Raw genomic sequence first — 26,832 nt, forward strand, 5'->3', positions numbered from 1 at the left:
AGGTTTCACCATTCATTGATGACCATTGCCTGCATCAGTTATTTCATTAGGATTGCAAGATTATGATTTTCTGATTTTATCATTTCTTCTTTATTAATAAGCTATAATTTTCTGTACAGAATAATTTTCACTCATTTGTTAGAGCTAACAGGTTATCCTGAAATACAGTTCATACCAGAAAGTAAGGATAAATGCTGAGTTCTATGCCTTTGATGATCAATTTGCAGGGAAATGGGTTGGTGTCCTAGCAATGTCCAGTAACATTTAATGACTTTTTTCTGTCTCTCCCTTTCTCCCTCCCTCTTTCGCTTCTCCATTTTTCTCTCTTTCTCTTTTAGTATTTTGTCATAGTTGTTAACAAGCATCATAATTCAATCAGTTGTAGTCAAATTATTCCATCTTTGGCCAGCAGAAGCCCATTCAGGCTGGGGCTCTTGTCCTTTTGACCCAATTCCATGAGTTTTTGATAGTTTCCTTGTGCCTGGTGAGACAGGATGTTTGTAGGCTCACTCTGTACTTTCCCAGCCCATGCCCTGGAATTGGCCACTTTTCCAAGGAACTCTGGTTTATTTTAGTGGGGAATGGCATTTAGACACTATAATCTGGGATTGGGGGACCTCATTGCTACTGGGTGGTCATTGCTTTCAGGCCTTTCCAGTGGACAGACCTAGGAAATATGTATATTTAAAAATAGTCAGTAGGAAGGTAGTTGCCAGAGCTAGAGGGGAGGGGAGAATGGGGAGTTACTGTTTAATGGGTAGAGAGTTTCCGTTTGGGAGGGTGGATGTTGGTGATGGTTGCACGACAGTGTGAATGTACTTAATGCCACAGGACTGTACACTTGAAAATGGTTAAATGATAAATTTTATGTTATGTATACTTTACCACAATAAAAAAAATCTCTTATGGCAGCAAAAAAATAAAAAGTAGACAAAAATATGAGAGTTTTACACTAGTATTTTTATATCAAACCAGTTTTTATTTTATTTTTTAAGGGTTATTTTGATAAATTTATTTTATTTTTGGCTGCATTGGGTCTTCATTGCTGCGTGCGGGCTTTCTCTAGTTGCGGTGAGCGGGGGCTATTCTTTGTTGCGGTGCACAGGCTTCTCATTGCAGTGGCTTCTCTTGTTGTGGAGCATGGGCTCTAGGCACGCGGACTTCAGTAGTTGTGGCACGTGGGCTCAATACTTGTGGCTAATGGGCTCTAGAGCGCAGGCTCAGTAGTTGCAGTGCATGGGCTTAGTTGCTCCGTTGCTTGTGGGATCTTCCCGGACCAGGACCCAAACCCGTGTCCCCTGCATTGGCAGGTGGATTCTTAACCACTCCGTCACCAGGAAAGCCCTCAAACCAGTTTTTAAATTATAAGGATTTAGCTGAATTTTATATTTGTGTATTTTTAATTTCATACTTCAAGTTTTGGTCAGAATTGCTTCTATAATAATTCTGTAATGATATACCTGGTTCTAGCTTTTACTCCATTTTGGGACCTGTGCTTCTGTCCTTCATACACTGACTCTTCCCACTGTCGTCTTTTTTGACACAGACTTTACTACCAGGTCTTACTGGCCCCTCTGGGGAAGTGGTTAAATCCACAACAGGTGTGACCCTCTCATCTACTGCTGGAAGTGGCGACAAGGTGTATGCCCACCAGATGGTCCGCACAGATTGCCGGGAACAGAAACTCGATGCCTTCGTGCAGCCTGTGAGCAAGGCCCTATCCAGTCAGCCCCAGGCTGTTGTCGTAGAGGACAGGACAGCTGCTTCTAGTAGCGGGGCCAGGCAGCAGGATGAGGAAATGCTTGAACTCTCAGCTCCTGCTGAAGTGGCTGCCAAGAATCAGGGCTTGGAGGAGGATGCAGCAAAGAGGACTGCAGACTCGTCAGAGAAGAGAGGGCCCTCTTCCAGCCCTGAGAACCCCAGGTATGGCCTTGTGGGAAAGCACAGCTTGCCTCCTTCGTTATTATCATTATTATTTTAAACTATTTTTAAAAATTTATTTTATTTACTTTATTTTTGGCTGCATTGGGTCTTTGTTGCTGCGCGCAGGCTTTCTCTAGTTACTGTGAGCGGGGGCTACTCTTTGTTGCGGTGCGCGGGCTTCTTATTGCGGTGGCTTCTCTTGTTGTGGAGCATGGGCTCTAGGCATGCAGGCTTCAGTAGTTGTGGCACGCGGGCTCTAGAGCACAGGCTCAGTAGTTGAGGCGCACGGGCTTAGTTGCTCCGTGGCATGTGGGATCTTCCCAGACCAGGGCTCAAACCCGTGTCCCCTGTGTTGGCAGGTGGATTCTTAACCACTGCGCCACCAGGGAAGTCCTCCTTCGTTCTTTAATGAAACTACCTTCTAACTTGGACTGTCACAAACCCCTTGCATCTTCTCTCCCTGATTTGCCCTCTCCCTCCAATGGGTTGGTGCTTTGGCCTGGTCTACTGTTGGCCTTTGACCATGGCTTTAGAGTCACCCATCACAGTGGCCTTTGAAATATCTTAAATGTCCGTGATTCCAAACATTATTTAAAAACACATCAGAAAAAAAAAATCAGAAGATCTATCCTTTAATTTTAGTATTGAATTTTGATAAAGCCTCAACAGCAGAGGTGGCTGGAAAGTGGGGCCTAAAATATCTGGAGGATTCTTCCATCCTACTGCAAGCTGCTTTCACTCCTTTCAGAAGAACAGTTTCTCAGTTCAAATTATGAAACTCCCTGAAGTGCATGAGCTAGTGGTGAACGAGAGCTAGAGAGAGGGGGCAGGAACAGCCGTACTAATGACTGTCAGTTAATTTTGAGCATCTTCAGTGTACACTCTGTGGGTGCTTCAAGGACATCTCACTGACATCTGTAAGGTGGATGTTCCTTATTCAGTGTGTACGGGTACTGACCCTGGAGCTCAGGGTGAAGTCCTTTGCCTGAGGCCGCACATCCCCCTGGTGTCTGACCACTGAAACCCTGGCTCTGATTGCCTAGTGGAACTTGGGTGAGTTTTTTAACTCTGGTTTGCTCACTTCCAAGTCAGTCTAGGGAGATGGCTTCTAAGGATTTGTTTTCAGAGAATAATAAAGGATGCTAACGTTCACTGAGCATCCACTGTGTGCCAGATACTTAATATGCATTATCTCAGTTAATGCTCTTAACAGCCCTGCTGGGAAGTGTGACATTTCTGTTTATCACTTGGGGACTTAATGCTGCGAGCCGTTTACCACACAGCAGAGGAATCTTTCTGAACCAGGAACCAGGGTGTCTCACTCCTTGCTGAAAACCAGTGCTTCCCGCGGCACTTGGGGTGAAACCAGCCTGCCCGCCCCCAGCTCATCACTCTCCTCCCCTTCGTGGCGCTTTGGCCACGCTGCTCCAGTGCCGACCCGACCTCCCTGAGCTCTCACCCCTTTGCTCTTGCTGGTGCCTCGGTGCAGGAACTCTCCGGCTTCTTGTCACCCAGGTCTCAACTCGGATGTCGCCTCTTACCAGAGACCTTCTTTGTCCATTTAATCTAAAGTTCTCTTGCTTCCCCTTCATTCTGTTACCTTGTTTTATTTTCCTCACAGTATTTGTTGCTACTTAAAATGATCTTTCTTCGGTTGCTGTTTGACTCTCCCACTAGAAAGGTAGCATGGTGAGGGCAGGCACTTTGTCATGGCTGTGTGAGGTTGGTACTATAACAGTGCCCGATGGACGGATGGATGGAGGGCTGAATGAATGAGATGTGGTGAGGTCAGCGCACTTGATCGAGACCCTGCACGTCTCCGGGCTGAGCCAGACTCCAAAACCCTGCTGCCTGCAGTGGCCACTAATAAGGCTTGAGGGGTGTCAGAGAAGCAGTATCTGGGAGGACATTCTGATCTGGCTGGCCGCCTCCAGCACAGGGAGCCCTCCCCAGATGTGGAGAGCTGGCACAGAGAAGCTGCTCCCTTCTCCAAAATGCAAGGCACAAAATTTGACTGAGTTTGAAACAGTTTTTTTAAGATAGTTATGAGCTGCCAGTTCCTCGTTTACTTTGCAGAAAGAGACATCGGGAAGGCTCTGATTTGGAAATGGTGGAGGATGCATCCCAAAAGGAAATGACAGCAGCTTGTACCCCCCGGAGAAGGATCATTAACCTTACCAGCATTCTGAGTCTCCAGGAAGAAATCAGTGAGCGGGGACATGAGAGTACGTAAGTGCTGAGGGCTGCCTGCGACTCCCAGGGCCAGAACTGCTAATGTGAAGGTTTGGGAAGTTCAGGAAGCGTTTGTGTTGGGACAGCCTCTGCAGTGTGCTGAACAAACCTCGCTTCCTTTAGTAACCCACAGCAGCAGCAGCTGAAAAATAATTTTCAACTGGGAGAGAAGGGAAAAAGTAGTCTCTGGTTTTAGTTAGAATTAATTGGTACTCTCGTTAAACCAGAGGAGTCAGAGTAAAGTGGTCATTTAAATAATCTTCAGTTTGATTTCTGTCTTAGCTAAAAGCAGCACGGCCTGCCCTGGGTGTGCTGTTGCTGAAAGTGCACAGGCTCTGGGGGGCCCTAGTTTGTATCTGGGCACTACTGCTTCTGTTGTGTGACCTTAGACTCATGACCTAACTTTTCTGTGACTCAGTTTTTCCTCATCTGTAAAATGAGATTAATTTCATGCTTGAAGATTATTTTGCTGGTTAGAGAGAAAATGTAAGTAAAACACTTGGTACAGAGTAAGGAGTCAATAGATATTTTTATATCCTAAAGATAAAGTGAAAAATCCCTCAGAAATAGCTTTCAGAACACCTGAGTATAAAACTCCATTTGAGTCCCCATTACTCCAAAACTAACTTTATGGTTTTAGTAATGGAAGGGGGCTCGTCACCTCTCAGGGATGAACTGCCACAGGGACTGAGGTGTGTGATAGTGACTTGGCCCTAATAGCAGTCCTGACCCCACGTTATGAGTTACAGTCGTGCTCCAGGTGGAGCCATCATTGCTGGGCTCCATTGGGCGGCTCTGCACTTGAGTCTACACAGTTTAGCCCTGGCCTTGCCATTTTTCATCTACTACACATTTCTTTCTTTCTTTTTTTTTTTTTTTTTTGTGCAGTACACGGGCCTCTCACTGCTGTGGCCTCTCCCGTTGCGGAGCACAGGCTCCGGACGTGCAGGCTCAGCGGCCATGGCTCACGGGCCCAGCCGCTCCGCGGCATGTGGGATCCTCCCGGACCGGGGCACGAACCTGTGTCCCCTGCATCGGCAGGCAGACTCTTAACCACTGCGCCACCAGGGAAGCCCTACTACCCATTTCTTGATTAAACAAGTTAACATTTTATAGCAGTGTTGAAAGTTATCTTAAAATATGACAACCTGGACTTCTAAAAGAAATGAGTGAGGAATCCCCTGTCAGTCCAGTGGTTAGGACTCTGCGCTTTCACTGCTGAGGGCCCAGGTTTGATCCCTGGTCAGGGACCTGAGATCCCACAAGCTGTGCGGCGTGGCCAAGGAGGAATTTAGTGCCTTTCCCACTGACTGTTAGCCTCCTAAACAGCTGCTCTGACTCAGAGGCCCCTTACATCTTCTCTCTCAGTTACTGCTTGTTTGAATGAATGCAGGAAGGCCTCAATTTGCCTTTCCTTGCCCGTTCTTTCTTTCCTTCGCACTCTGGGCCTTTGTGTGTCTGCATGTGGGGAAAGGCATAGGGGGCCTGTTCCCTTGGAAGGCTGTATGCTTCCTGTGACTAAGGCCTTGCAACCTGTAGACGGCGCTGCCAGTTGGCTTCTGATTTCTGTTTCCGTTAAGATTTTCTCCCATTGCTCTTTCCCTCTGTTATTGGCCTTCAAGCTGGGAGCTTTTAAAACCATTTTAAATAATTAAGAGGAGGTTGGGCCATGACTTGATTTATTTAGCAGCCTTCCTCACAGTTGCTTAATTGACAGACTCCCTCAGATTTGGAATTTACTGAGTTTTCTTTAAGGATTTGTATTCCTTATGCAAAGCAGGCTATCTAAAGTTATAATTTCAATAAATTTCTGAATAGTTGAAAACTGTTTTCAGTGCAGTACAAAGCTAACCTGCGCCAGGTTTGGTCAGGTTTGGAGTTCATTGATGAAATGCTGATGAATCTAAATGTTCTGAAATTGTATGTTCATGAGTGTTACCTCATTTAATTCTAGAATAGTCTTGTGAGGGAGGCAGAGCAGATGCTGTTATCTCTGTTTTAAAGATAAGGAAATGGAAGATGGAGAGGACAGATTAGTTGGAACATCCCTACAAGGCAAAACTGGCCTGGGTGCCTGCCTTGTGGAGGGTGGGTCGTTACTGGTGTGGCTTGCATCAGAGATGCTAGCCCAGTATTTAGGTGCAAAACTAGATCAGCTGCTCTAGATCACATGTTGGGATGAGCACAGCATGTGATCCCTGATCCCTCAGACTTGAGGCTATTTTCAGACATGCAGGGTAGGGTCTACAGAGTGAGTCCCAGTCCTGGTGTGGGGAGTGGGGTGAGCACTTTGGAGCCAGGAGGACTCTGCTGAAGCCCCTGCCAGCTACATCATTCCGTAGCCACTCAGAAGTCTGTTCACCTTTGTGGGGCCTTTCCCTGCTCTGTGAAATGGTGTTCCTGCTACAGCCCTTACCGGGCTGTTGTGGTGAACACCTGAGACGCCATGTGCAAAGGTGGGGGTGGGGTGCCGCTGCCTCGGGCCCTGCTCACTGTATCTGTTGATGTGGCCCCAGGCGCGGGTGCTGCTTGTCTCTGAGTTGAATGCCTACGGGGATTTCTCTGAAGCTCAGATCTGGGGAGGCAGGCCAGAGCCTGGCTGTGCCCCCACAGAGCTGTGACCCTGGCCCAGGAAGGAAGGAAGATGCTTTCCTTTAACGATGTTCTTAGTTGCACTTATTTGTGTGATTATTTCATCGCGGTACCTGGCAGAGTGCCTGGCTCAGGGACTCAGGAGATCTTTGCTGAAGGAGGGATTGGGAGGAGCTGCCTCAGAGGGGAAGCCCTGGAATCTATTTTTGAGGGACGTCAGAGTTGAATGCTCCATCAGACAACTCTGGAGTCTTTGGATTTACCCAGTCCTCCTGGGTACACTTTCGAGCAACCAACGAGGTTAATTTCTGGCCTGGTATCCCGTCACGTGTTCCGTGGAATTAGGCTTATCCTGGATTAATAATGACTAAGTTACTTATTGCCAGTCACATAATTTTGATCTGTTAAGGAGGATGAGGAATGTCATAAGTTACTTGCTATCGCTTGAATCTGAAAATGTGCTTAGCATTTCATCCACAACTTTATTTTCTTGATGTTTGGTGAACAGTCCTGGGTTTAAGTGTACACACTCTTCTATGGTTTGTCACCATGTAACAGCTTCTTTTAGTTCAAGAAGTCAGTTCAGGGGGCTTCCCTGGTGGCACATTGGTTCAGAATCCGCCTGCCAATTCAGGGGACACAGGTTTGAGCCCTGGTCCAGGAAGGTCCCACATGCCGCGGAGCAACTAAGCCCGTGCGCCACAACTACTGAGCGCGTGCTCTAGAGCCTGTGTGCTGCAACTACTGAAGCCCCCGTGCCTAGAGCCTGTGCTCTGCAACAAGAGAAGCCACCGCGATGAGAAGCCCACGCACCGCAACGAAGAGTAGCCCCCGCTCACCGCAACTAGAAAAAGCCCATGTGCAGCAACGAAGACCCAACGCAGCCAAAAATAAATGATAATTAATAAAAATAAATATTAAAAAAATCTTAAACCCCCCCCCCCCCACAGAAGTCAGTTCAGCAGACATTGCACCCCGCTGAGCCCTGAGGCAGAAAATGCATTGAATGCACTCAAACCCCTGTCTTAAAGGAGTCTACGCTGTTGGGGGGCGGGTGTTTGGTAAATCACCGGCTGTGACATAAGGTAGAATGAGGGACGTTCTGGAACAGAGAAAGAGGCCGCGTCACCAGGGTGACAGGGTGACATCTGCCTGGAAGGGCTGCTTGATCAGCTCAGGCAGCAGCCAGAGGCCTTGGCGCCCGGGGGCTGCCAGGAAGCAAGTTCCACATGTGGCCCTTAGGAACCAGAGGACAGCTCACCCTTCCTTCAGGTGGCTTTACTTGCTTCTCAGAGAACGTGCTGAGACCCTAGGCTGCCGTTGTGAACTCGGATGTGTGGTTTGGCTTTGAAGCACAGAGCATTTGGTCCTATTTTGCTGCTGGCAGAATGGCAGGGAAACGCCCGCAGACCTCCAGTGCTGTGGGCGTAACTAGGAGAGGAATAAAGCACAGGTTCTAGAGGTCCTGATAGGAGGCCGGAATGGGTGCAAGCAGCCTCATGGAGCCCAGGGAGGAGAAGCCCTGCCTGTCCTCCTTGTCGACCTCCTGCCTGGCTTGAACCCCCTGCAGGGAGCCAACGCTCCCTCGCGGCCCCCTGCCCAGGCTGAGCCTTTGGTGGCCTGTGGATGCGTCAGAGCATTGATGAAAAATCTGTATGGAAAAATCTCTGACCCTTTTTTAGTAAATTACACTGCTTCTCTTTCCTCCAGTGCCTCATTATTCAGGATTATTTGATGTTCTCCAGCTTTTAAAATAATCATTTTCCACCTACGCAGAACATCCTGTAGAGACTTTGAGTTTCCAGTGGGAACAGAGGGGAACACTTATTCTAAAAATGAGGAAAATAAGCCTCTTTCTGCGGGGGGAGCAGAGTGTTGCAGAACTTACGTAACAATGTGAGAACTCATGTGTGGTGTCCAAGCTTAAAAAAAAAGTACAGTAAAAATGTGATGTACAGGCTTATGGCTGTCCCCAGACCCTTGCCCTGCTGTCTCCACCCCCTTCCCTGTCCCCCTTTGTGGTGGTATGTTTATTTCTTCCATTAAATATATATATATGTACACATACACACACACACACTCAGATAAATTAGTAGATGCAAAATCATGCTTATGAAACATAAGTAGGATCTACAGGAGAAAACAAATGAACGCTAACTTAAAGGAACAGCTCGGGACTTCCCTGGTGGCGCAGTGGTTGAGAGTCCGCCTGCCGATGCAGGGGACGCGGGTTCGTGCCCCGGTCCGGGAAGATCCCACATGCCGCGGAGCGGCTGGGCCCGTGAGCCATGGCCGCTGAGCCTGCGCGTCCGGAGCCTGTGTTCCGCAACGGGAGAGGCCGCAACAGTGAGAGGCCCGCGTACCGCAAAAAAAAAAAAAAAAAAAAGGAACAGCTCGTTGCCATCACCTGTGCAGCCCTGTGTGCTCTTTCCCTGTCCAGCCCCTTCCCTCCTCCCTTAGGGTAACTGTGACCCTACATTTTGTGATTATTATTTCCTTTCTTTTATTATAGTTTTACCACCCATATTTGTAGCCCTACAAAATTCATTGTTTACTTGTACAAATTTTAAACTTTGTATAAAGGGAATTATATTGTTTTTCTGCAGTGTATATAAGTGTACACATATTCCTAAAATTCATCCATCTTGCTACGTTCTGGTTTACTTTTTCTGCTTGTAATAGATTCCACTTCCTGACTTTGCCACATGTTTAGTCATTCATTCTGCTATGGAAGGACATGTGGAGGACTCCAGGGGTGTCACCTCTGCCTCTCAGCCCCCAGCCCCTTTCCTGGACCTGAGCAGATCAGGAGCTTGGCACACTGGCCGGGAAGCTCTGTGCAGAGTAGAGACACACTTAGAGTTACTGCTGGCTTGTAAAGTGACAGCTTGTTTTCCAAACGGGTCGCTAAGTGTGTGGTCCCACCAGCAGTGTGGAGAGTTGCTTTGCTCCACTGTTTCTCCGGTGTTTGATATTGTCAGACTTTTTACCAGTTTGGTGTTAGTGAAAAGGTGTCTAATGGTGGTTTTCATTCGTGTTTCCCTGATCACTGATAAAGCTGAGTAGGTGTATTTCCTCTTAAGTGCCTGTTCTAGTTTTCTGCTCATGTTTCTGTTGGGTGCTTGGTCTTTTCTAACTGATTTTAGAAGTTCTTTATATGTTTATTCTAGACAGTAATCAGTTACGTGAAAATATCTTCCCTCAGTTTGGGGCTCATGTGGTATTTTTTTATGAATGCTCCCCCCATATATATTTTTTAAACTTTTTAATATTATTTTTTAACATTTTATTTTATATTGGAGTATAGTTGATTAACAATGTTATGTTAGTTTCAGGTGTACAGCAAAGTGATTCAGTTATATATATCTATCTAAAGAATAGATATATTTATCTAGTCTTTTTCAAAATTTTTTCCCATTTAGGTTATTACAGAGTATTCAGCAGAGTTCCCTGTGCTATACAGTAGGTCCTTATTAGTTATTTATTTTAAATATAGCAGTGTGGGCATGTCAATCCCAAACTCCCAATCTATCCCTCCCTGCCAAGTTTGTTCTCTAAGCCTGTGAGTCTGTTTCTATTTTGTAAATAAGTTCATTTGTATCATTTTTTTTTTAGATTCTGTATATAAGTGATATGATATTTGTTTTTCTCTAACTTCCTTCACTTAGTATGATAATCTCTAGTTGCATCCATGTTGCTGCAAATGGCATTATTTCATTCTTTATAATGGCTGAGTAATATTCCGCTGTATGTATGTGCCACATCTTCTTTTTGCATTCATCTCTCGATGGACATTTAGGTTGCTTGCATGTTTTGACTATTGTGAATAGTGATGCTATAAACATTGGGGTGCATGTATCCTTTTGAACTATGTTTTTTTCCAGATATATGCCCAGGAGTGGGATAGCTAGATCATATGGTAGCTCTGTTTTTGGTTTCTTAACGAATCTCCATACTGTTCTCCATAGTGGCTGTACCAATTTACATTCCCACCAGCAGTATAGGAGGGTTCCTTTTTCTCCACACCCTCTCCAGCATTTGGTATTTGTAGACTTTTTGATGATGTCTATTCTGACTGGTGTGAGGTGATATCTCATTGTAGTTTTGATTTGCATTTCTTTAATAATTAGTGATGTTGAGCATCTTTTCATGTGCCTGTTGCCCATCTGTGTGTCTTCTTTAAAAAAATGTCTATTTTGGTCTTCTGCCCATTTTTTGATTGGGTTGTTTGGGTTTTTTTTGATATTGAGCCGCATGAGCTGTTTGTAAATTTTGGAGATTAATCCCTTGTCAGTCGCATTGTTTGCAGATATTTTCTCCCATTCTGTGGGTTGTCTTCTCGTTTTGTTTATAGTTTTCTTTGCTGTGCAAAAGGCTTTGAGTTTATTTTTGTTTTTATTTCCATTATTCTAGAAGATGTATCAAAAAAGATATTGCTGTGATTTATGTCAGAGTGTTCTGCCTATGTTTTCCTTTAAGAGTTTTATAGTATCCGGTCTTACTCAAAATGGGTTAAAGACCTAAATATATGTCTTCTTTGGCGAAATGTCTATTTAGGTTTTCTGCCCCTTTTTTTTTTTCGGTACGCAGGCCTCTTACTGTTGTGGCCTCTCCCGTTGCGGAGCACAGGCTCTGGACGCGCAGGCTCAGCGGCCACGGGCTCACGGGCCAAGCCACTCTGCGGCATGTGGGATCCTCCCGGACTGGGGCACGAACCTGTGTCCCCTGCATTGGCAGGCGGACTCTCAACCACTGCGCCACCAGGGAAGCCCTTCTGCCCATTTTTTGATTGGGTTGTTTAGTTTTTTTGTTATTGAACTGTATGAGCTGTTTGTATATTTTGGATACTAGGCCTGTTGGTTGCATTGTTTGCAAATATTTTCTCCTTGTTTGTAGCTTACCTTTCTTCTGTTTATGGTTTCCTTTGCTGTGCAAAAACTTGTAAGTTTGATTAGGTCCCATTTGTTTATTTTTGTTTTTATCTCTATTGCCTTGGGACACTGACCTAAGAAAACATTGGTACAATGTATGTCAGAGTGTTTTGCCTTAGAGCTCTTCTAGGAGTTTTATGGTGTCATGTCTTAATGCTTAAGCCTTTAAGCCATTTTGAGTTTATTTTTGTGTATGGTGAGAGGGAGTGTTCTAACTTCATCGATTTACATGCAGCTGTCCAGTTTTCCCAGCACCACTTGCTGAAGAGACTGTCTTTTCCCCATAGTATATGCTTGCTTTTTTTGTCAAAGATTAATTGGCCATAGGTGTATGGGTTTATTTCTGGGCTCTCTATTCTGATCCATTGATCCATATGTCTGTTTTTGTCCCAATACCACGCTGTTTTCTTTTGTTGCTGTTGTTCTGTGTTTATTTATTTATTTGGCTGCACTGGGTGTTTGTTGCAGCATGTGGGATCTTCACTGCGACATGTGGGATCTTTAGTTGTGGCATGTGGGCTCTTGGTTGCGGCATGCAGGATCTAATTCCCTGACCAGGGATTGAACCTGGGCCCCCTGCATTGGAAGCACAGAGTCTTAACCACTGGACCACCAGGGAAGTCCCATACCACGCTCTTTTGATTACTGTCACTTTGTAGTATGTCTGAAGTCTGGGAGGGCATGGCTCCTGCTTTGTTCTTTTTCTTCAGGATTGCTTTGGCAATTCTGGGACTTTTACGGTTCCATATGAATTTTACGATTATTTTTTTAGTTCTGTGAAAAATATCATGGGTAATTTGATAGGGATTGCATTAAATCTGTAGATTGTTATGGGAAGTATGGCTATTTTAACAATATTAATTCTTCCAATCCAAGAGCATGGGATATGTTTCCACTTCTTTGAATCTTCAGTTTCCTTTATTAATGTTTTATAGTTCTCAGTGTATAGGTTTTTCACCTCCTTGGTCAGGTTTATTCCTAAATGTTTTATTTTGGGGGGTGTGATTTTGAAAGGTATTGTTTTTTTACATTCTCTTTCTGATATTTCATTGTTAGTGTAAAGAAATGCAACCAATTTCTGTGTGTTAATCTTGTATCCTGCTAGCTTGTTGAATTCATTTATCAGTTTTAGTAGTTTTTGTGTGGAGTCTTTAGGGTTTTCTGTATATAGAATCATGTTATCTGCATATAATGACAATTTTACCTCTTCCCTTCCAGATTGGATACCTTTTATTTCTTTTTCTTATCTGATTGCAGTGACTAGGTCTTGCAATAGTATGTTGAATAGAAGAGGCGAGAGTGGGCATCCTTGTCTTTTTCCAGATTTTAGTGGGAAGACTTTCAGCTTTTCATTGTTTTTAATATTATATGGGCTGTGGATTTGTCATAAATAGCTTTTATTATGTTGAGATATGTTTCCTCTATGCCCACTTTTGTAAGAGTTTTTTTTATCATGAATGGATGTAGAATTTTGTCAAATGCTTTCTTTGCATCTATTGAAATGATCATGTGGTTTTTGTCTTTTCTTTTGTTTCTGTGGTGTATCACATTGATTGATTTGCAAATGTTGAACCATTCTTGTGAACTTGGGATGAATCCCACTTGACTGTGGTGTATGATCTTTTTTATGTGTTGTTGGATTTGGTTTGCTAATATTTTTTTGAGAACTTTTACATCTATATTCATCAAAGATATTGGCCTCTAATTTTCTTTTTTGGTGGTGTCTTTGGTTTTAGTGTCATGGGTGATGGTGGCTTCATAGAATGTCTTTGGGAGTGTTCTCATCAATGTTTTGGAAGAGTTTGAGAAGGATCAGTATAAGTTCTTCTTTGTAGGTTTGGTAGAATTTGCCTGTGAAGCCATCTGGTCGTGGACTTTCATTAGTAGTGATTGGTCTGTTCAAATTATTTGTTTCTTCTTGATTCAGTTTTGGTGGGCTGTATGTTTCTAGAAACTGTCTATTTCTTCTAGGTTGTTGAATTTGTTGGCATGTTCATAGTATTCCCATATGGTTTTTTGTACTTCTGTGGTGTTGGTTGTTATGTCTCCTTTTTCATTTCTTATCTTGTTTATTTGGGTTCTCTCTCTTTTCTTCTTGGTGAGCCTGGCCAGAGGTTTGTCGATATTGTTTAACCTTTTAAAGAACCAGCTCTTGGTTTATTGATTTTTTTCTATTTTTTTTTAATCTCTATTTTATTTATTTCCTCTCTGATCTTGAGTATTTCTTTCCTTCTGCTGACTAGGTTTTGTTCTTCTTTTTCTAATTCTTTTAAGTGGTATATTATGTTGTTTGAGATTTTTCTTGTTTTTTGAGGAAGGTCTATATGGCTGTGAACCTCCCTCTAAGAAAGGGTTTTGCTGCATCTCATCGATTTTGTATGGTTGTATTTTTATTGTCATTCATATCAAGGTATTTTTAAATTTTCTTTGATTTCATTATTGACCTGCTGGGTTTTTTTAGTAGCATGTTGTTTAGTCTCCATGTAATTGTTTTTTTTTTTCTCTCACTGTTGTGGCCTCTCCCGTTGCGGAGCACAGGCTCCGGACGCACAGCCTCAGTGGCCATGGCTCACAGGCCTAGCCGCTCCATGGCATGTGGGATCTTCCCGGACTGGGGCACGAACCCGTGTCCCCTGCATCGGCAGGCGAACTCTCAACCACTGTGCCACCAGGGAAGCCCTACCTGTAATCATTTTTTCCACATATTTCTGTGGTTGATTTCTAGTTTCATGCTGTTGTGGTCAGAAAAGATGCTCGAGACAATTTCTATATCCTTAAATTTGTTGAGGCTTGTTTTGTGCCCTAGTATGTGGCCAATCCTAGAAAATGTTCCATATGCACTTGGAAAGAATTTCTTTTTTTTTGGATGTAATGTCCTGAAAATATCAATTAAGTCTAATTAACTGTTCTATTGTATTATTTAGGATCTCTGTTGCCTCACTGATTTTCTGTCCAGAATATCTGTCCATTGATGTGAGTGGGACATTAAAGTTTCCTACTGTTATTGTATTTTTGTCAATTTCTCCCTTTATGTCTTTTAGTATTTATCTTATGTATTTGGGTGCTCCTGTATTAGTTGCATATATGTTGACCTGTATTAGGTGCATATATGAATGTAATAATCCTCTTCTTGTATTAATTCTTTTATTATTACATAGTGTCCTTAGATCTTTCTTCGTGGCTTTTGTTTTAAAGTCTATCTTGTCTGATATGAATATTACAACCCCTGCTTTCTTTTCATTTCAGTTTGCATGAAATACCTATTTCCATCTCCTCACTTTCAATCTATGTGTGTCCTTTCCTCTAAAGTGGGTCTTTTGTAGGCAGCATATTATAGGCTCTTGCTTTTTTATCCAATCTCCCACTCTGTCTTTTGATTGGAGTGTTTAGTCCATTGACATTTAAGGTAATTATTGATAGATATGTATTTATTGCCATTTTAAACTTTGTTTTCCCTTTGATTTTATATTTCTTCTTTGTCCCTTTTTTGTTTTTCCTTTTGTGATTTGATGATTTTCTTTTGTATTATGCTTATGTTCTCTTCTTTTTGGTTTTTGTGAATCTATTGTGTTTTTGATTTGTGGTTACCATTTTTCAAGTATATTAACCCCTTCCTATATCTGCTTGTCTTAGACTGGTAGTCATTTAGGCTCAAACACATTCTAGGGAATGAAAAAAAAAATCTACATTTTCTTACTTTTCTCCTCCACATTTTATGATTTTGATCTCCTTATTTACATCTTCATGTTCATCCTTTTGCTGTTTCATTGTGGTTATTATTAGTTTCACAGAATTTTTTTTTTTTAATCTGTGTACTGGCTTATTTAGGTGATTTGCTTTCTGATTGTGATTTTCTCTTTCCTATGGATTCTTTTCTATTTAGAGAAAACCTTTCAATATTTCCTTTAGGATAGGTTTAGTATTGCTGTATTCTTTTAGTTTTTGCTTGTCTGAGAAATTCTTTATCCCTCCTTCTATTCTAAATGATAATCTTCCTGGGTAGAGTATCCTAGGTTGCAGATGTTTCCCTTTTAGGACTTTGGGTATATCTTTCCACTCCCTTCTGTCCTGCAGTGTTTCTGTAGAGAAATCAGCTGATAGCCTTATGGGGGTTCCCTTGCCTCCTTTGTTTTTCTCCTGCTGCCTTTAGAATCCTCTCTTTAACTTTTGCCATTTTTATTATAATATGTCTTGGTGTAGGTCTGTTTGGGTTTACCTTGTTTGGGATCCTCTGTGCTTCCTGTACCTGGATATCTGTTTCCTTCTTTAGGTTTGGGAAGTTTTCAGCCATAATTTCTTCAAATACATTTTTGATCCCCTTTTCTCTTTCTTCCCCTTCTGGAATCCTTATTATGCATACATTTGCACAATTTATATTATCCCATAGGTCTCTTATGTTGCTTTCATTTTTTTTTCATTTGGCTTTCTGTCTGCTGTTCTGATTGGGTCATTTCCATTATTCTATCTTCCTGGTTACTTATTCATTCTTCTGCATTATTTATTCTGCTATTCATTGTCTTTGGTTCAGTTTTCATCTCAGCAAATGAGTTTTCTAATTTTTCTTGGTCCCTCTTTATAGCTTCTAGTTCCTTTTTACAGTACTCTGCATTTCTGTCAATAGCCTTTCTAAATTCCTTCAGTATTTTCATTATCTCCTTTTTGAACTCAGTGTCTCTTAGACTGAAGAGGTCTGTTTCATTGTTTGTTATTTCAGGGGAATTCTCTTGGTCTTTTAATTGGGAGTGGTTCCTCTGCTTCTTCATTTTACTTATAGTTCTCTTGCTCTATGAGTTTAGGAGAAACAATTATCTGCTGTGGTCTTGGAGGGCTATTTATATGTGGAAGCCTCCCTGTGTAGCTTGTGTGGGTTTAAGAGTTTTTGGTGTGAGGGCTGTTTTTAGTCTGGATGTCTGCTACCTCTTTCCTTAGTGTGTGCTGGCTGTTACCTCTTGATAGTGGATGTGCAGATATTGTGGCTGGTGCCTGGTCGTGGAGTTCTCAGTGGCAGTGGCAGCTCACGTGTGCCCCCAGAGCGCGTGATTAGAATGGAGGTGGCTCGGGACTGCTCCTGGAGTCTGGGAGGGCAAGGTGCGCAGCTCGAGACTGCTCCTGAAGTCCAGGGAACAGCAGCGACTCGTGACTGCTCCTGGAGCTCGTGTAGGCAGTGTCTTGCTGCCTTAGAGCTCTTGCGGGTAGAAAGGCTATAGTGGTGGTTCCCGCCCCTCCCCTCACGCACTACTGACACAATGGCACCTGGCCTCTAAGGCAGCCCAGGCTTCCTCTGCATACACCATCAGGTGTGGTTGCACCAGGCTCCAGCCCCTTCAGGCTGTTTCCGTGCAGTCCATCCCAGTCCTCTCTCTGGGTCTGATCTCTGAAGCTCAAGCTTCCGCACCCAGCCCCCGCCTGTATCGGCAGATAGGTGTCTCAGGCTCAGAAGTGCAGAGCTGTGGTACTGACTGTCTGTGCATGTCTTTTTCTGTTCTAACTGCTGCAAACTGGTTGCTGTGTTCTCTGAGGTTCTGAACCTCCCCCTCTGTCCTGGTTGATTCCCCACTGGTGACGGGACTTCCCAGGGTACAGGAACCTTTCCTCTTTTACAGCTTCATCCCAGGGATGCAGGTCCTGTCCCGATTCCTTTCTCGCTTTCTTATTTATTTATTTATTTTTTGCCCCACTTGGTTACTTGGAGATTTTCTTGCCCTTTCAGAGGTCTAAGGTCTTCTGCCAGTGTTCAGTAGGTATCCTGTGAGAATTGTTCACATGTAGATGTATTTTTGTTGTATTTGTGGGAGGAGGTGAGCTTCATGTCCTAGTACTCTGCCATCTTGATCACTCCTCTACCACACATTGGCCTTTTAATCTTATTTAGGAAATTCTTTCTATCTCTGGGATAATTAAATCTATATTCTTATATTATCTCCTAAAATGCTTATACTTAAATCTCTAGTCCACCTGGAATTAATTTTTGGTATATGGTGTTATAGTCACAGTTTCCATGTGTATATCTCATTGTTCCATATTATGTTGTTACTGTCAGTTTGTTTGGGTTTAGCCAATATTTTCTTCTCATAATTCTTTTCCTCAGACCTTTCATGGTCTGCCCTTAGCACCTCCTTCTGTGGGGCCTGAGATGGCAAGCTGAGTTTTGCTTTGTCTAATCCATCTTTATTTTGATAAGTTTCTTTGCTGGGTTTAAAATTCCAGATTGGCAATTATTTTTTTCTCAGTGCATTGAAGGTGTTATTTTATCAGTCGTTGGCTTCTATTGTTGCTGTTGAAAATTCAGCTGTCAGTCTTATATTTTAATACTTTGTGGGTATTCTCTCTTTTCTCTCTGAGAGCTTTTAAGATCTCTTTAGTGTCCTGCTTATCTCAGGTGTGGATTTTGTTGGACTTCCTGGAGCTGAGGTTTGGTGTCTTTCATCACTTCTGGGATATTCTCTGATCTTTTGTCTTGAGAGTCTCCAGTTACTGTCTCTCCCTGTCCCCCGCCCCTTCCGGGACTTACTTACATATTTATTCTTCTCCATATTGCATAAGCTGTCTTTCATATTTTCCATTTCTTTGTCTCTCTGTGCTGCACTTCGGATAATTTTTTTAGATCTACCTTACCATTAATTACCTTGCCAACTTTGTCCACTCTGTTCAGTCTATCTTGATTTTTTTTTTTAAAGAGTATTTTCCCCCTTTATTGTGGTAATGTTCATGCCATTTTTTTTTTTTAGACAATTTATTTAATTTTGGCTGTGTTGGGTCTTCGTTTCTGTGCGAGGGCTTTCTCTAGTTGTGGCAAGCGGGGGCCACTCTTCATCGCGGTGCGGGGGCCACTCTTCATTGCGGTGCGCGGGCCTCTCACTATCGCGGCGTCTCTTGTTGCGGAGCACAGGCTCCAGACACACAGGCTCAGTAGTTGTGGCTCACGGGCCTAGTTGCTCCGCGGCATGTGGGATCCTCCCAGGCCAGGGCTCGAACCCGTGTCCCCTGCATTAGCAGGCAGATTCTCAACCACTGCGCCACCAGGGAAGCCCCAGTCTATCTTGATTTTTAATTTCAGTTATTATATTTTTTATTTTTAGAAATTTTATTTGTTTTTTTTGAAATCTCCTTGATCATTTTTAATATAAACTTATTTTTATTAACTTTGGTTTAAATTTTTAAGATTGAGTCAGAATAAAATCATTTTCCCCATTGTTTACCATGGTATTTTGACCCCCACCTGTTAGCATATTAAAATACAAAAGATGTTGTATCACGTGACCTTGCCAAAGGTGCAGATAGAGACAGTTCTACTTTTTTCCTTTCATATTTTTATACTGTTTCCTTGCCTCACTACAGTGGTTAGGACCCCCAGTACAACGTCAAATAGGATGAGTGAGCATGGGTGTTAATTATCTTGTTCTCCATTGTGGAAAGAACACATTCAGTATTTCACCATTAAACATGATGTTAGCTGGAGGTTTTTCATAGATGCCCTTTTCAGATTAAGGAAGTTATTTTCTGTTCCTAGTTTGTTGAGAGTTTTTAATTATAAATTGTTGTTGTCTAATACTCTTTCTATATCTAAAATGATCACGTGTTTCTCATTTATTCTGTTAATATGGTGAGATTTTCCAGACGCTAAATCACCTTGCTTTCCTGGGCTTATCTCTTCTTGATTGTATTATTCTTATTATTTTTTTTAAAATATTGCTGGATTTAATTTGCTGATGTTTTGTTTAGGATTTTTGCACCTATGACTGTAAAGGATATTGGTCTAAAATTTTCCTTTTTTCAATGTCTTCTCAGGTTTGGTATTAGGGTTATGCTAACCTTGTGAGGTAGGAATTATTCTTCCTTTATTTTTTGAAAGAGTTTATGTAAGATTGGTGTTATTTCTGTTTCCTTTTTCTATTTATTTTTTAAATTGCACTATAGTTGATTTACAATATTGTTAGTTTCAGATATACAGCAGTCATTCAGTTACACACACACACACACATATATTCTTTTTCAGATTCTTTTCCATTCTAGGTTATTACAAGATGTTGAATATAGTTCGCTGTGGTATGCAGTAGGTCCTTGTTTTATATATAGTAGTGTATATCTGTTAATCCCATAATCCTAATTAATCCCCACCTGCTTTCCTCTTTGGTAACCATAAATTTGTTTTCTTTGTGTGTGAGTCTGTTTCTGTTTTGTAAATAAGTTTATTTGTATTATTTTTTAGATTCCACATGTAAGTGATATCATATATTTGTCTTTCCTTGATCAGTTTTGATAGTCTCCTGTCACTCAATGTTTTAATACCTCTTAAGCATACTGAACATGCTTATTATTTTATCATCTTTGCCAATATTTCCAGCCTCTAAAACTTGGCAGATGTGATTCTGTGATTTCTTCTGGATTCTAATTCTTGGTGCCTAGTTTCTTTGTGTATTTTGTAACTTTTTGACCACTAAGTTCTGGTACTTTATCTGTGAGGAATTATTTGAAGTCTGGGTTGAAGATGAATTTCTCCAGAGAGAATTTGCATTTGATTCTATCAGGAACCTGGAGGAACAGTCAGCCCTGGAATCAGTTTAAACTAAAATCTCCACTTTAAGTTGTCAAGCAACCTGCTTAGTGTGAATCCTGGCTGCAAAAGAGGGGAAGTGGCCTCCTGTTACAGTCCACATTTCGCAACATTCCTAGGCTTCTGTTTTTCTTTCTCTACACCTCAGAGCCTGCAAAAACTGAAGTTCTTGATACCTGCAGTTCCTCCAGTGTCTTTGGATAAAGCTGGTTTCAGAGCTCTTGTTACTTCTCTGGCTTCCTGCTTTGTCTTGGATGGTGATCTTTGAGTATTCCTAAATCTTTTGGCAATTCCTCGTTGCATTTTGAAAGATTAGTTCTGTCTTATTCATTCTTTGTGTGTACTTTCAGCAAGAGGTTCCATTCAGGTACCTGTTTGTTGTCTCTAGTTCTGGTGCTTTGGGCTGCAGAGGTGTTGGTGGGGTGCAGTTACTGACCTGTGTCTTGTTTTCCAGCTCTCCGGGAGGTGCTGCGTAACCACTCATTTGTGGGCTGTGTGAATCCTCAGTGGGCCTTGGCACAGCATCAGACCAAGTTATACCTTCTCAACACCACCAAACTTAGGTAAATCGGTGCGAATGTGAAAAAAGCAGAGCTGCTAGAAGAGTAGTCCTGGAGGCAGAGGCAGGAAAAGCCGGGGAGAGCAGGATGACATAGTTGGAAAGGGCCCTGGCTTTAGAGTCACATGTCGTTTCACATCTGGGCTCAACCATTTACCATTTATGTGACCATGGACAAGTCACTTTCCTAATCTGTGTCTCGGATTTCTCATCTGTAAGATGAGAAATTTGGGTTATTACTACTTAACTTGCAGGGTTTTGTGAAGGTAAAATTACATGAGATGCCTGGGTTAGGTAGATGCCCAGTGCTCAATAAAAGTTGGCTGCTGTGAACTGGGTGCTAAGGGCTTAGTGCTGGTGGAGCATCGCAGCGTGTGCTGTGTACAGCAGGGTACTGTGGGAGATGCTCTGGCGGACGTCTGCTGCACCGCCCACTCTCAGCCCTTTAAATCCAACTGATTGGATTTAAAACCGGGGTCACGTCCCTGCCCTCCCTATACAGCCCATATTTTTTAAATGGTGAGTTGTAAAAGAAGTGATTTATAGGATTCTTTGCAAGTGGGGAAAAGGTGAGCAAACAAAAACTCCTTAACTTTATCACTACTGAGTGTTAGAACCTTTTACAGCACCAGAGGGGTGGGGACAGAGCACGGGTGATGACAAGGCAGATGGTCTTAGTGGTCTGACCTGTGTGCAGAGGCCGGCCACCAAAGCCCTGGTGGAGCAGGAGATCCCAGGACTGTTAGAAAGGCCACCGCGAAGCAGCACATCTCTGTCCTGCCCGTCTCGGGTTATCTCTCCCATTTTGTCCCTACTGCTTGGCTCTGAAGCATGGCTCTTAATGTCACTTCATTTTTATTTTCAGTGAAGAACTGTTCTACCAGATTCTCATTTATGATTTTGCCAATTTGGGTGTTCTGAGGTTATCGGTAAGTTTATTTCCTGGTTCTCATTTCTGAAACTTCAACAACTGGTCATTCCTGAAAATAGCTCTGCCTTATTATCTTATTTGTAGTATATTAAATTTTTCTAAATATGCTTAGAATAGTTTATTGTATGATTTGCATATGGAGGTATCTTCATATAGTTTTATACAAAGCAGAACAGTCATTTGGTAGCCAACTTAAATGTTTATTATTATTATTATAGAAATTAATACATATCTATTTAAGAAAACTTGGAAAGAGATAAAAATAGAAGTAAACATTCTTTAAAGTCCATGACCCAAACACAACTCCAGCTAACAAGTTTAGTCCATTTCTTTCAAGACCTTGTCATTGCCTAATTTTAATTTAGAGTTAAAAATCATACTATCTATGTAGTTTCATGTCTTCTTTTTACATCTGACATACTCTACAAAAAACCCTCTGAAATTTTTATTGGGATTGTGTTGAATCTATGGATCAATTTGGGGAGAAAATCTTTTGTTAATTTATCCCTTAATATTTCATATTTTTTGGATACTATTGTGACATTTTTATAAATTGTCAATCATTTGTTGCTAGTATCTAGAAATACAAGTGTTTTGGTACATTAATCTTATATCTTGTGACCTAGTTAAACTCACTTAGTAGTTCTAGTAGCTTTTTTATTGACTCCAGCAGATTTTCTACGTAGATGATCATAGCATCTGTGAGTAAAGACAGTTTTATTCCTTCCTTTCCAATCTGGATGCCTTTTCTTACTTTCTCTTGCTTGATTACACTGGCAAGAAGCTTAGTACAAGGTTGAACAGTAGTGGTGAGAATGGAAATCCTTCTCTTATTCCTGATCTTGGGGGAAGCATTCAGTTTTTGACTATGAAGTATGCTTTCTGCCATCGGTAGGTTTTTTGTAGATGACCCTTAGGCGGTTGAGGAAGTTCCCTTCTATTCCTTGTTTGCTCAGAGTTTTTACTCAGGAATGGATGCTGAATTTTTTCAGATGCTTCCTCTGTATCTGTTTAGATAATTGTATGGTTTTCCTTTTTTTAGTTTGTTACTATAGTGAATTACATTGATTGATTTTCATATTTTAAACCAGTCTTGCATTCCTGGGGCGAACCCTGCTTGTACATGATGTATTATCCTTTTTATATATTACTGGAATTGATTTGTCAAAATTTCGCTTACAACTTTTTTTTTTGGCTGGGCTGCGCGTCTTGTGGGATCTTAGTTCCCTGATCAGGGATTAAACCCGGGCCCCGACAGTGAAAGTGTGGAGTCCTAACCACTGGACCACCAGGGAAGTCCCTTGTTTACAACTCGTAACATCTGCATTCACGAATGATATTGGTGTGTAGTTTTCTTGTATTGTCTTTCTCTGGTTTTGGTATGGGGTAATGCTGGCCTCATAGAATGAGTTGGGAAATACTTTTTCCTTTTCCATCTTCCAAAAGAGTTTGTGTAGAATTGTTTATTCCTTAAATGTTTGGTAAAATTCATCAGTGAAGCCATCTGGGCCTGGAGATTTCCTCACAGGAAGATTTTTAACTAAAAATTCAATTTCTTTCATAGATATAGAGCTATTCATGTTAGCTTTTTCTTGAGTGAGCCTTGGTATTTGGTTTCTTTCAAGGAATTTGTCCGTTTAAGTTTTCAAATTTATTGCCATAAAGTTCAGAATATTTTTTATTCTTTTAATGTCTGTAGATCTGTACTGATGTACTGTACTCTGTCATTCCTAATATTGGTAATTTATATCTTTTTAACTTGATCAGTCTGGCTGAGGGTTTGATCTCAACTGATTTTTTGTTTCATTGATTTTTCTGTTAATTTTCTGATTTCTATTTCATTGCTACCTGCTCTGATCTTTATATTTCCTTTCCTCTACTTACTTTAAGTTTAATTTGTTTTTCTGTTTCAGAAGCTGAGGTCACTGATTTGAGATCTTTCTTTTCTAGTATAGGTGTTAAGTACTATAAATTTCTCAAGTGCTGCTTTAGCAGCTTCCCACACATTTTGATAAGTTGTTTTCATTTTCATTCAGTTCAGAATACTTTCTAAATACCCTTTTGATTTTTTTCTTTGACCCTCACATTATTTAGAAGTATATTACTTAGTTTCTAATTACTTGGGGATTTTCCAGAGATCTGGTATTGATTTCTAATTTAATTCCATTTAAAAAAAGTTATTTCATTTTATTTTTTGGCTGCATTGAGGCTTCGTTGCTGAACGTGGGCTTTCTGTAGTTGCTGCAAGCAGGGGCCACTCTTCGTTGTGGTGTGTGGGCTTCTCATTGCGGTTGCTTTTCTTGTTGTGGAGCACGGGCTCTAGGTGCGCGGGCTTCAGTAGTTGTGGCTTGCGGGCTCTAGAGCGCAGGCTCAGTAGTTGTGGCGCACGGTCTTAGTTGCTCCTTGGCATGTGGGATCTTCCCAGACCAGGACTCGAACCCATGTCCCCTGTGTTGGTAGGCGGATTCTCAACCACTGCGCCACCAGGGAACCCCTTAATTCCACTTTTGCGGAGAACATATTGGAATCCTTTTACACTTATTGAGACCTGTTTTGTGGCCCAGAATATAGTCTATGTTGGTAAATACTTTATGTGCACTTGAAAATGGGCTTGTTGAGTAGAATATTCTATAAATGGCAGGTGTATCAAGTTGATAATGATGCTCAAATCTCCTGTATCCTGATTTTCTGTCTACTTGTTCTGTCAATTATTGGGGAAAGGATATTGAAGCCTCCATGTAGTTGTGTCTATTTCTCTTCACAGTTCTGTTTTATCCTTCATATATTTTAAAGCTCTGTTATTGAGTGCATAAACATTTAGGATTGTTAGGTCTTTTTGTTAATTGACTCCTCTGTTGTTATGAAAAAGTAAGAACAGTGTATTGTGGGTTTATAATATGTAAAATGTATGACAACAGTTACAATGTCTGAAGGAGAGAAATGGAAGAAAATTTAGGCATCTTATTTTTCACAACAGATTACAGTCTTCTTCCTAATCAGATGATTTACCTGAAATGTCATTCGATTTAACTCACTCTCCCTCCCCCTTGCTTTAGTTATGGGTAAGGCAGTAGGAAGAAATGAATGATCTGCTTCGTGTCTGCCTTGTGATTTTCTAGAAATACGAAATTGGGGTCCTTAAAGCTACACAGAAGGAAAGTGCCGCCTCACGGCCTCGCCTTTCCCACCTGTTCAGCAGGTGTTTTTGTTGGTCACACCTTCTCTGTTGCAATGGCCATTGGTGAGGAGGAGGATGAGCTTCTGTTGTGGATTTTCAGGTGTTTTCTTTGGGGGAACTGCAGAATGAGTGTTAGATTTGTCGCTTCTCACCTGCTGTTGTGAAGATGGTTTTGTGGGAATTCAGGCTGCGTTGGATGCCCTGTTATGCTCATCCCTAATGTTTTTGATCCTTCCTAGGAGCCAGCGCCACTCTTTGACCTCGCCATGCTTGCCTTAGATAGTCCTGAGAGCGGCTGGACAGAGGAAGATGGTCCCAAAGAAGGACTTGCCGAATACATTGTTGAGTTTCTGAAAAAGAAGGCTGAGATGCTTGCAGACTACTTCTCTTTGGAGATTGATGAGGTGGGCGACGGTCATTTTTATACCTCCATTGTATTCTTCAGATAAGAGTCAAGTTCTGTAGTTGGTCCAGGATCAGGACAAGAAGGCTGGGCCCCCTCTCAGAAGCAGCCTGTGACCTCTGTGACATCTTCACTCCCTATTTGCATTTCTAAGTTCCACAACTTTTATCATCCATTCGTGCCCATTCCTGTCCCCAGGGTGCAGGACCCAGGCAGGAGGGAGAGCTGAATCCCACAGTCCCTGCAGGCCCCAGTGAAGGAAATGATGCTTTGCCACTTGCTCTCCTAAGAGCTTTCTTCCTCTTACCCCTTGATTTCTGGGGCTTTCCTTGATGTGTTCTTTGGTTGGTGAGCAGATCCAAAGAGAAGGTGGCTCTGCTACATGTCAGGACAGAAAGCTCTAAGTGCTTAGTTCTGCTGCCCCCAGTGCCCAGCCTGGTCAAGCACCTGGTTGCCCAGAACGGTTGGTCTGAGGACAAGACCTGGAGGAAGCACCAGGGAGAATTTGTTTAAACTGTAACGGCATGATTTCTTATCCCCTGTCCTGGCCTTTTTCCACAAGCAGGAAGGGAACCTGGTTGGATTACCCCTTCTGATCGACAACTACGTGCCCCCCTTGGAGGGTCTGCCTATCTTCATTCTCCGACTGGCCACTGAGGCAAGTGATGGAGCCAATCCTGATGACAGTCCTGTGGGTGTGTGAGTGTGTGTGTGTGGGGCAGGGAGGGCACATGGCCCTGCCGTCGTCTGTAATGATGAAGAGGAAAAGGGTAGCATGGCTAAGGTCCCTCTCATCCCTGCCCACCCCAGCAATACTCAGTAGTTCCAACTTACAGCTTTAATGCCTAAAAAGTCACGTTTAGTTTTTAAGTTGTCTGTTATCTCCATTTAGAAATGAAATGTGTTTAAAGCACGTACCTATGTTGAGGTATTGAATTCTCTCTTTGGAGCAGGTGAACTGGGATGACGAAAAGGAATGTTTTGAAAGCCTTGGTAAAGAATGTGCGATGTTTTACTCCATCCGGAAGCAGTATGTGTCTGAGGAGTCGACCCTCTCAGGCCAGCAGGTATGAGGGTGCGCACTGGTGCCCGGGACTGGGGGCACAATCTTGCCCTCTCTAAATTCCTAGGATCCGCTGCATGTAAGCTTCAAACACAGTGGTCAGCTCTTACGAGTTTTATTTCCTTCTGAAATATAGAAGGTGCCTCCAGAGTGACCTCACTGTCAGATGTACAAGCACAAGCCATCGCAGTGAGAAATGGGAAGTTTCAGGGCTAGTGGGTGGACTGTATCTCCCATTGTGAGCCCAGAAGCGTGTAGCCTTAGCCTTCAGGTTCTGGGTCAGTCTCCCCAGTCTCTTTCGGCTTGTGCCTCACTCTGCCTCTGACCACTGCTGTGCCAGGAGGACACGGCTGTACTTGGGTCAGGGCCCCAGCTCTTACGGAAGGTCAGCCTGGGTTCCTCATGTTTCTGTGTCAGATGACAGTGCTCTTTCAATCCACAACTATTTCGGAGGGTTTGGCTGGGT

The 26,832-nt window shown here is 42.5% G+C and overlaps 1 protein-coding gene and 1 non-coding gene across 2 annotated transcripts in view; one reads left to right on the forward strand and one right to left on the reverse strand.

Moving 5' to 3' along the window:
• Positions 1-26,832, forward strand: part of MLH1 (mutL homolog 1) — a 56,026-nt gene that overhangs the window by 23,240 nt on the left and 5,954 nt on the right. The window contains exons 12-18 of the mRNA XM_030830114.3: positions 1,547-1,923; positions 4,000-4,148; positions 20,687-20,795; positions 21,657-21,720; positions 25,140-25,304; positions 25,869-25,961; positions 26,257-26,370. Of these exons, the coding sequence (XP_030685974.1) occupies positions 1,547-1,923; positions 4,000-4,148; positions 20,687-20,795; positions 21,657-21,720; positions 25,140-25,304; positions 25,869-25,961; positions 26,257-26,370 (1,071 nt within the window). The remainder of the gene's footprint in view (positions 1-1,546; positions 1,924-3,999; positions 4,149-20,686; positions 20,796-21,656; positions 21,721-25,139; positions 25,305-25,868; positions 25,962-26,256; positions 26,371-26,832) is intronic.
• Positions 12,225-12,297, reverse strand: TRNAG-UCC (transfer RNA glycine (anticodon UCC)). The gene has a single exon. It is a non-coding gene; the product is annotated as a tRNA-Gly (tRNA).

This window comes from Globicephala melas, chromosome 11 (genome assembly GCF_963455315.2).
Source record: "Globicephala melas chromosome 11, mGloMel1.2, whole genome shotgun sequence".
In the NCBI taxonomy this organism is placed as follows: domain Eukaryota; kingdom Metazoa; phylum Chordata; class Mammalia; order Artiodactyla; family Delphinidae; genus Globicephala; species Globicephala melas.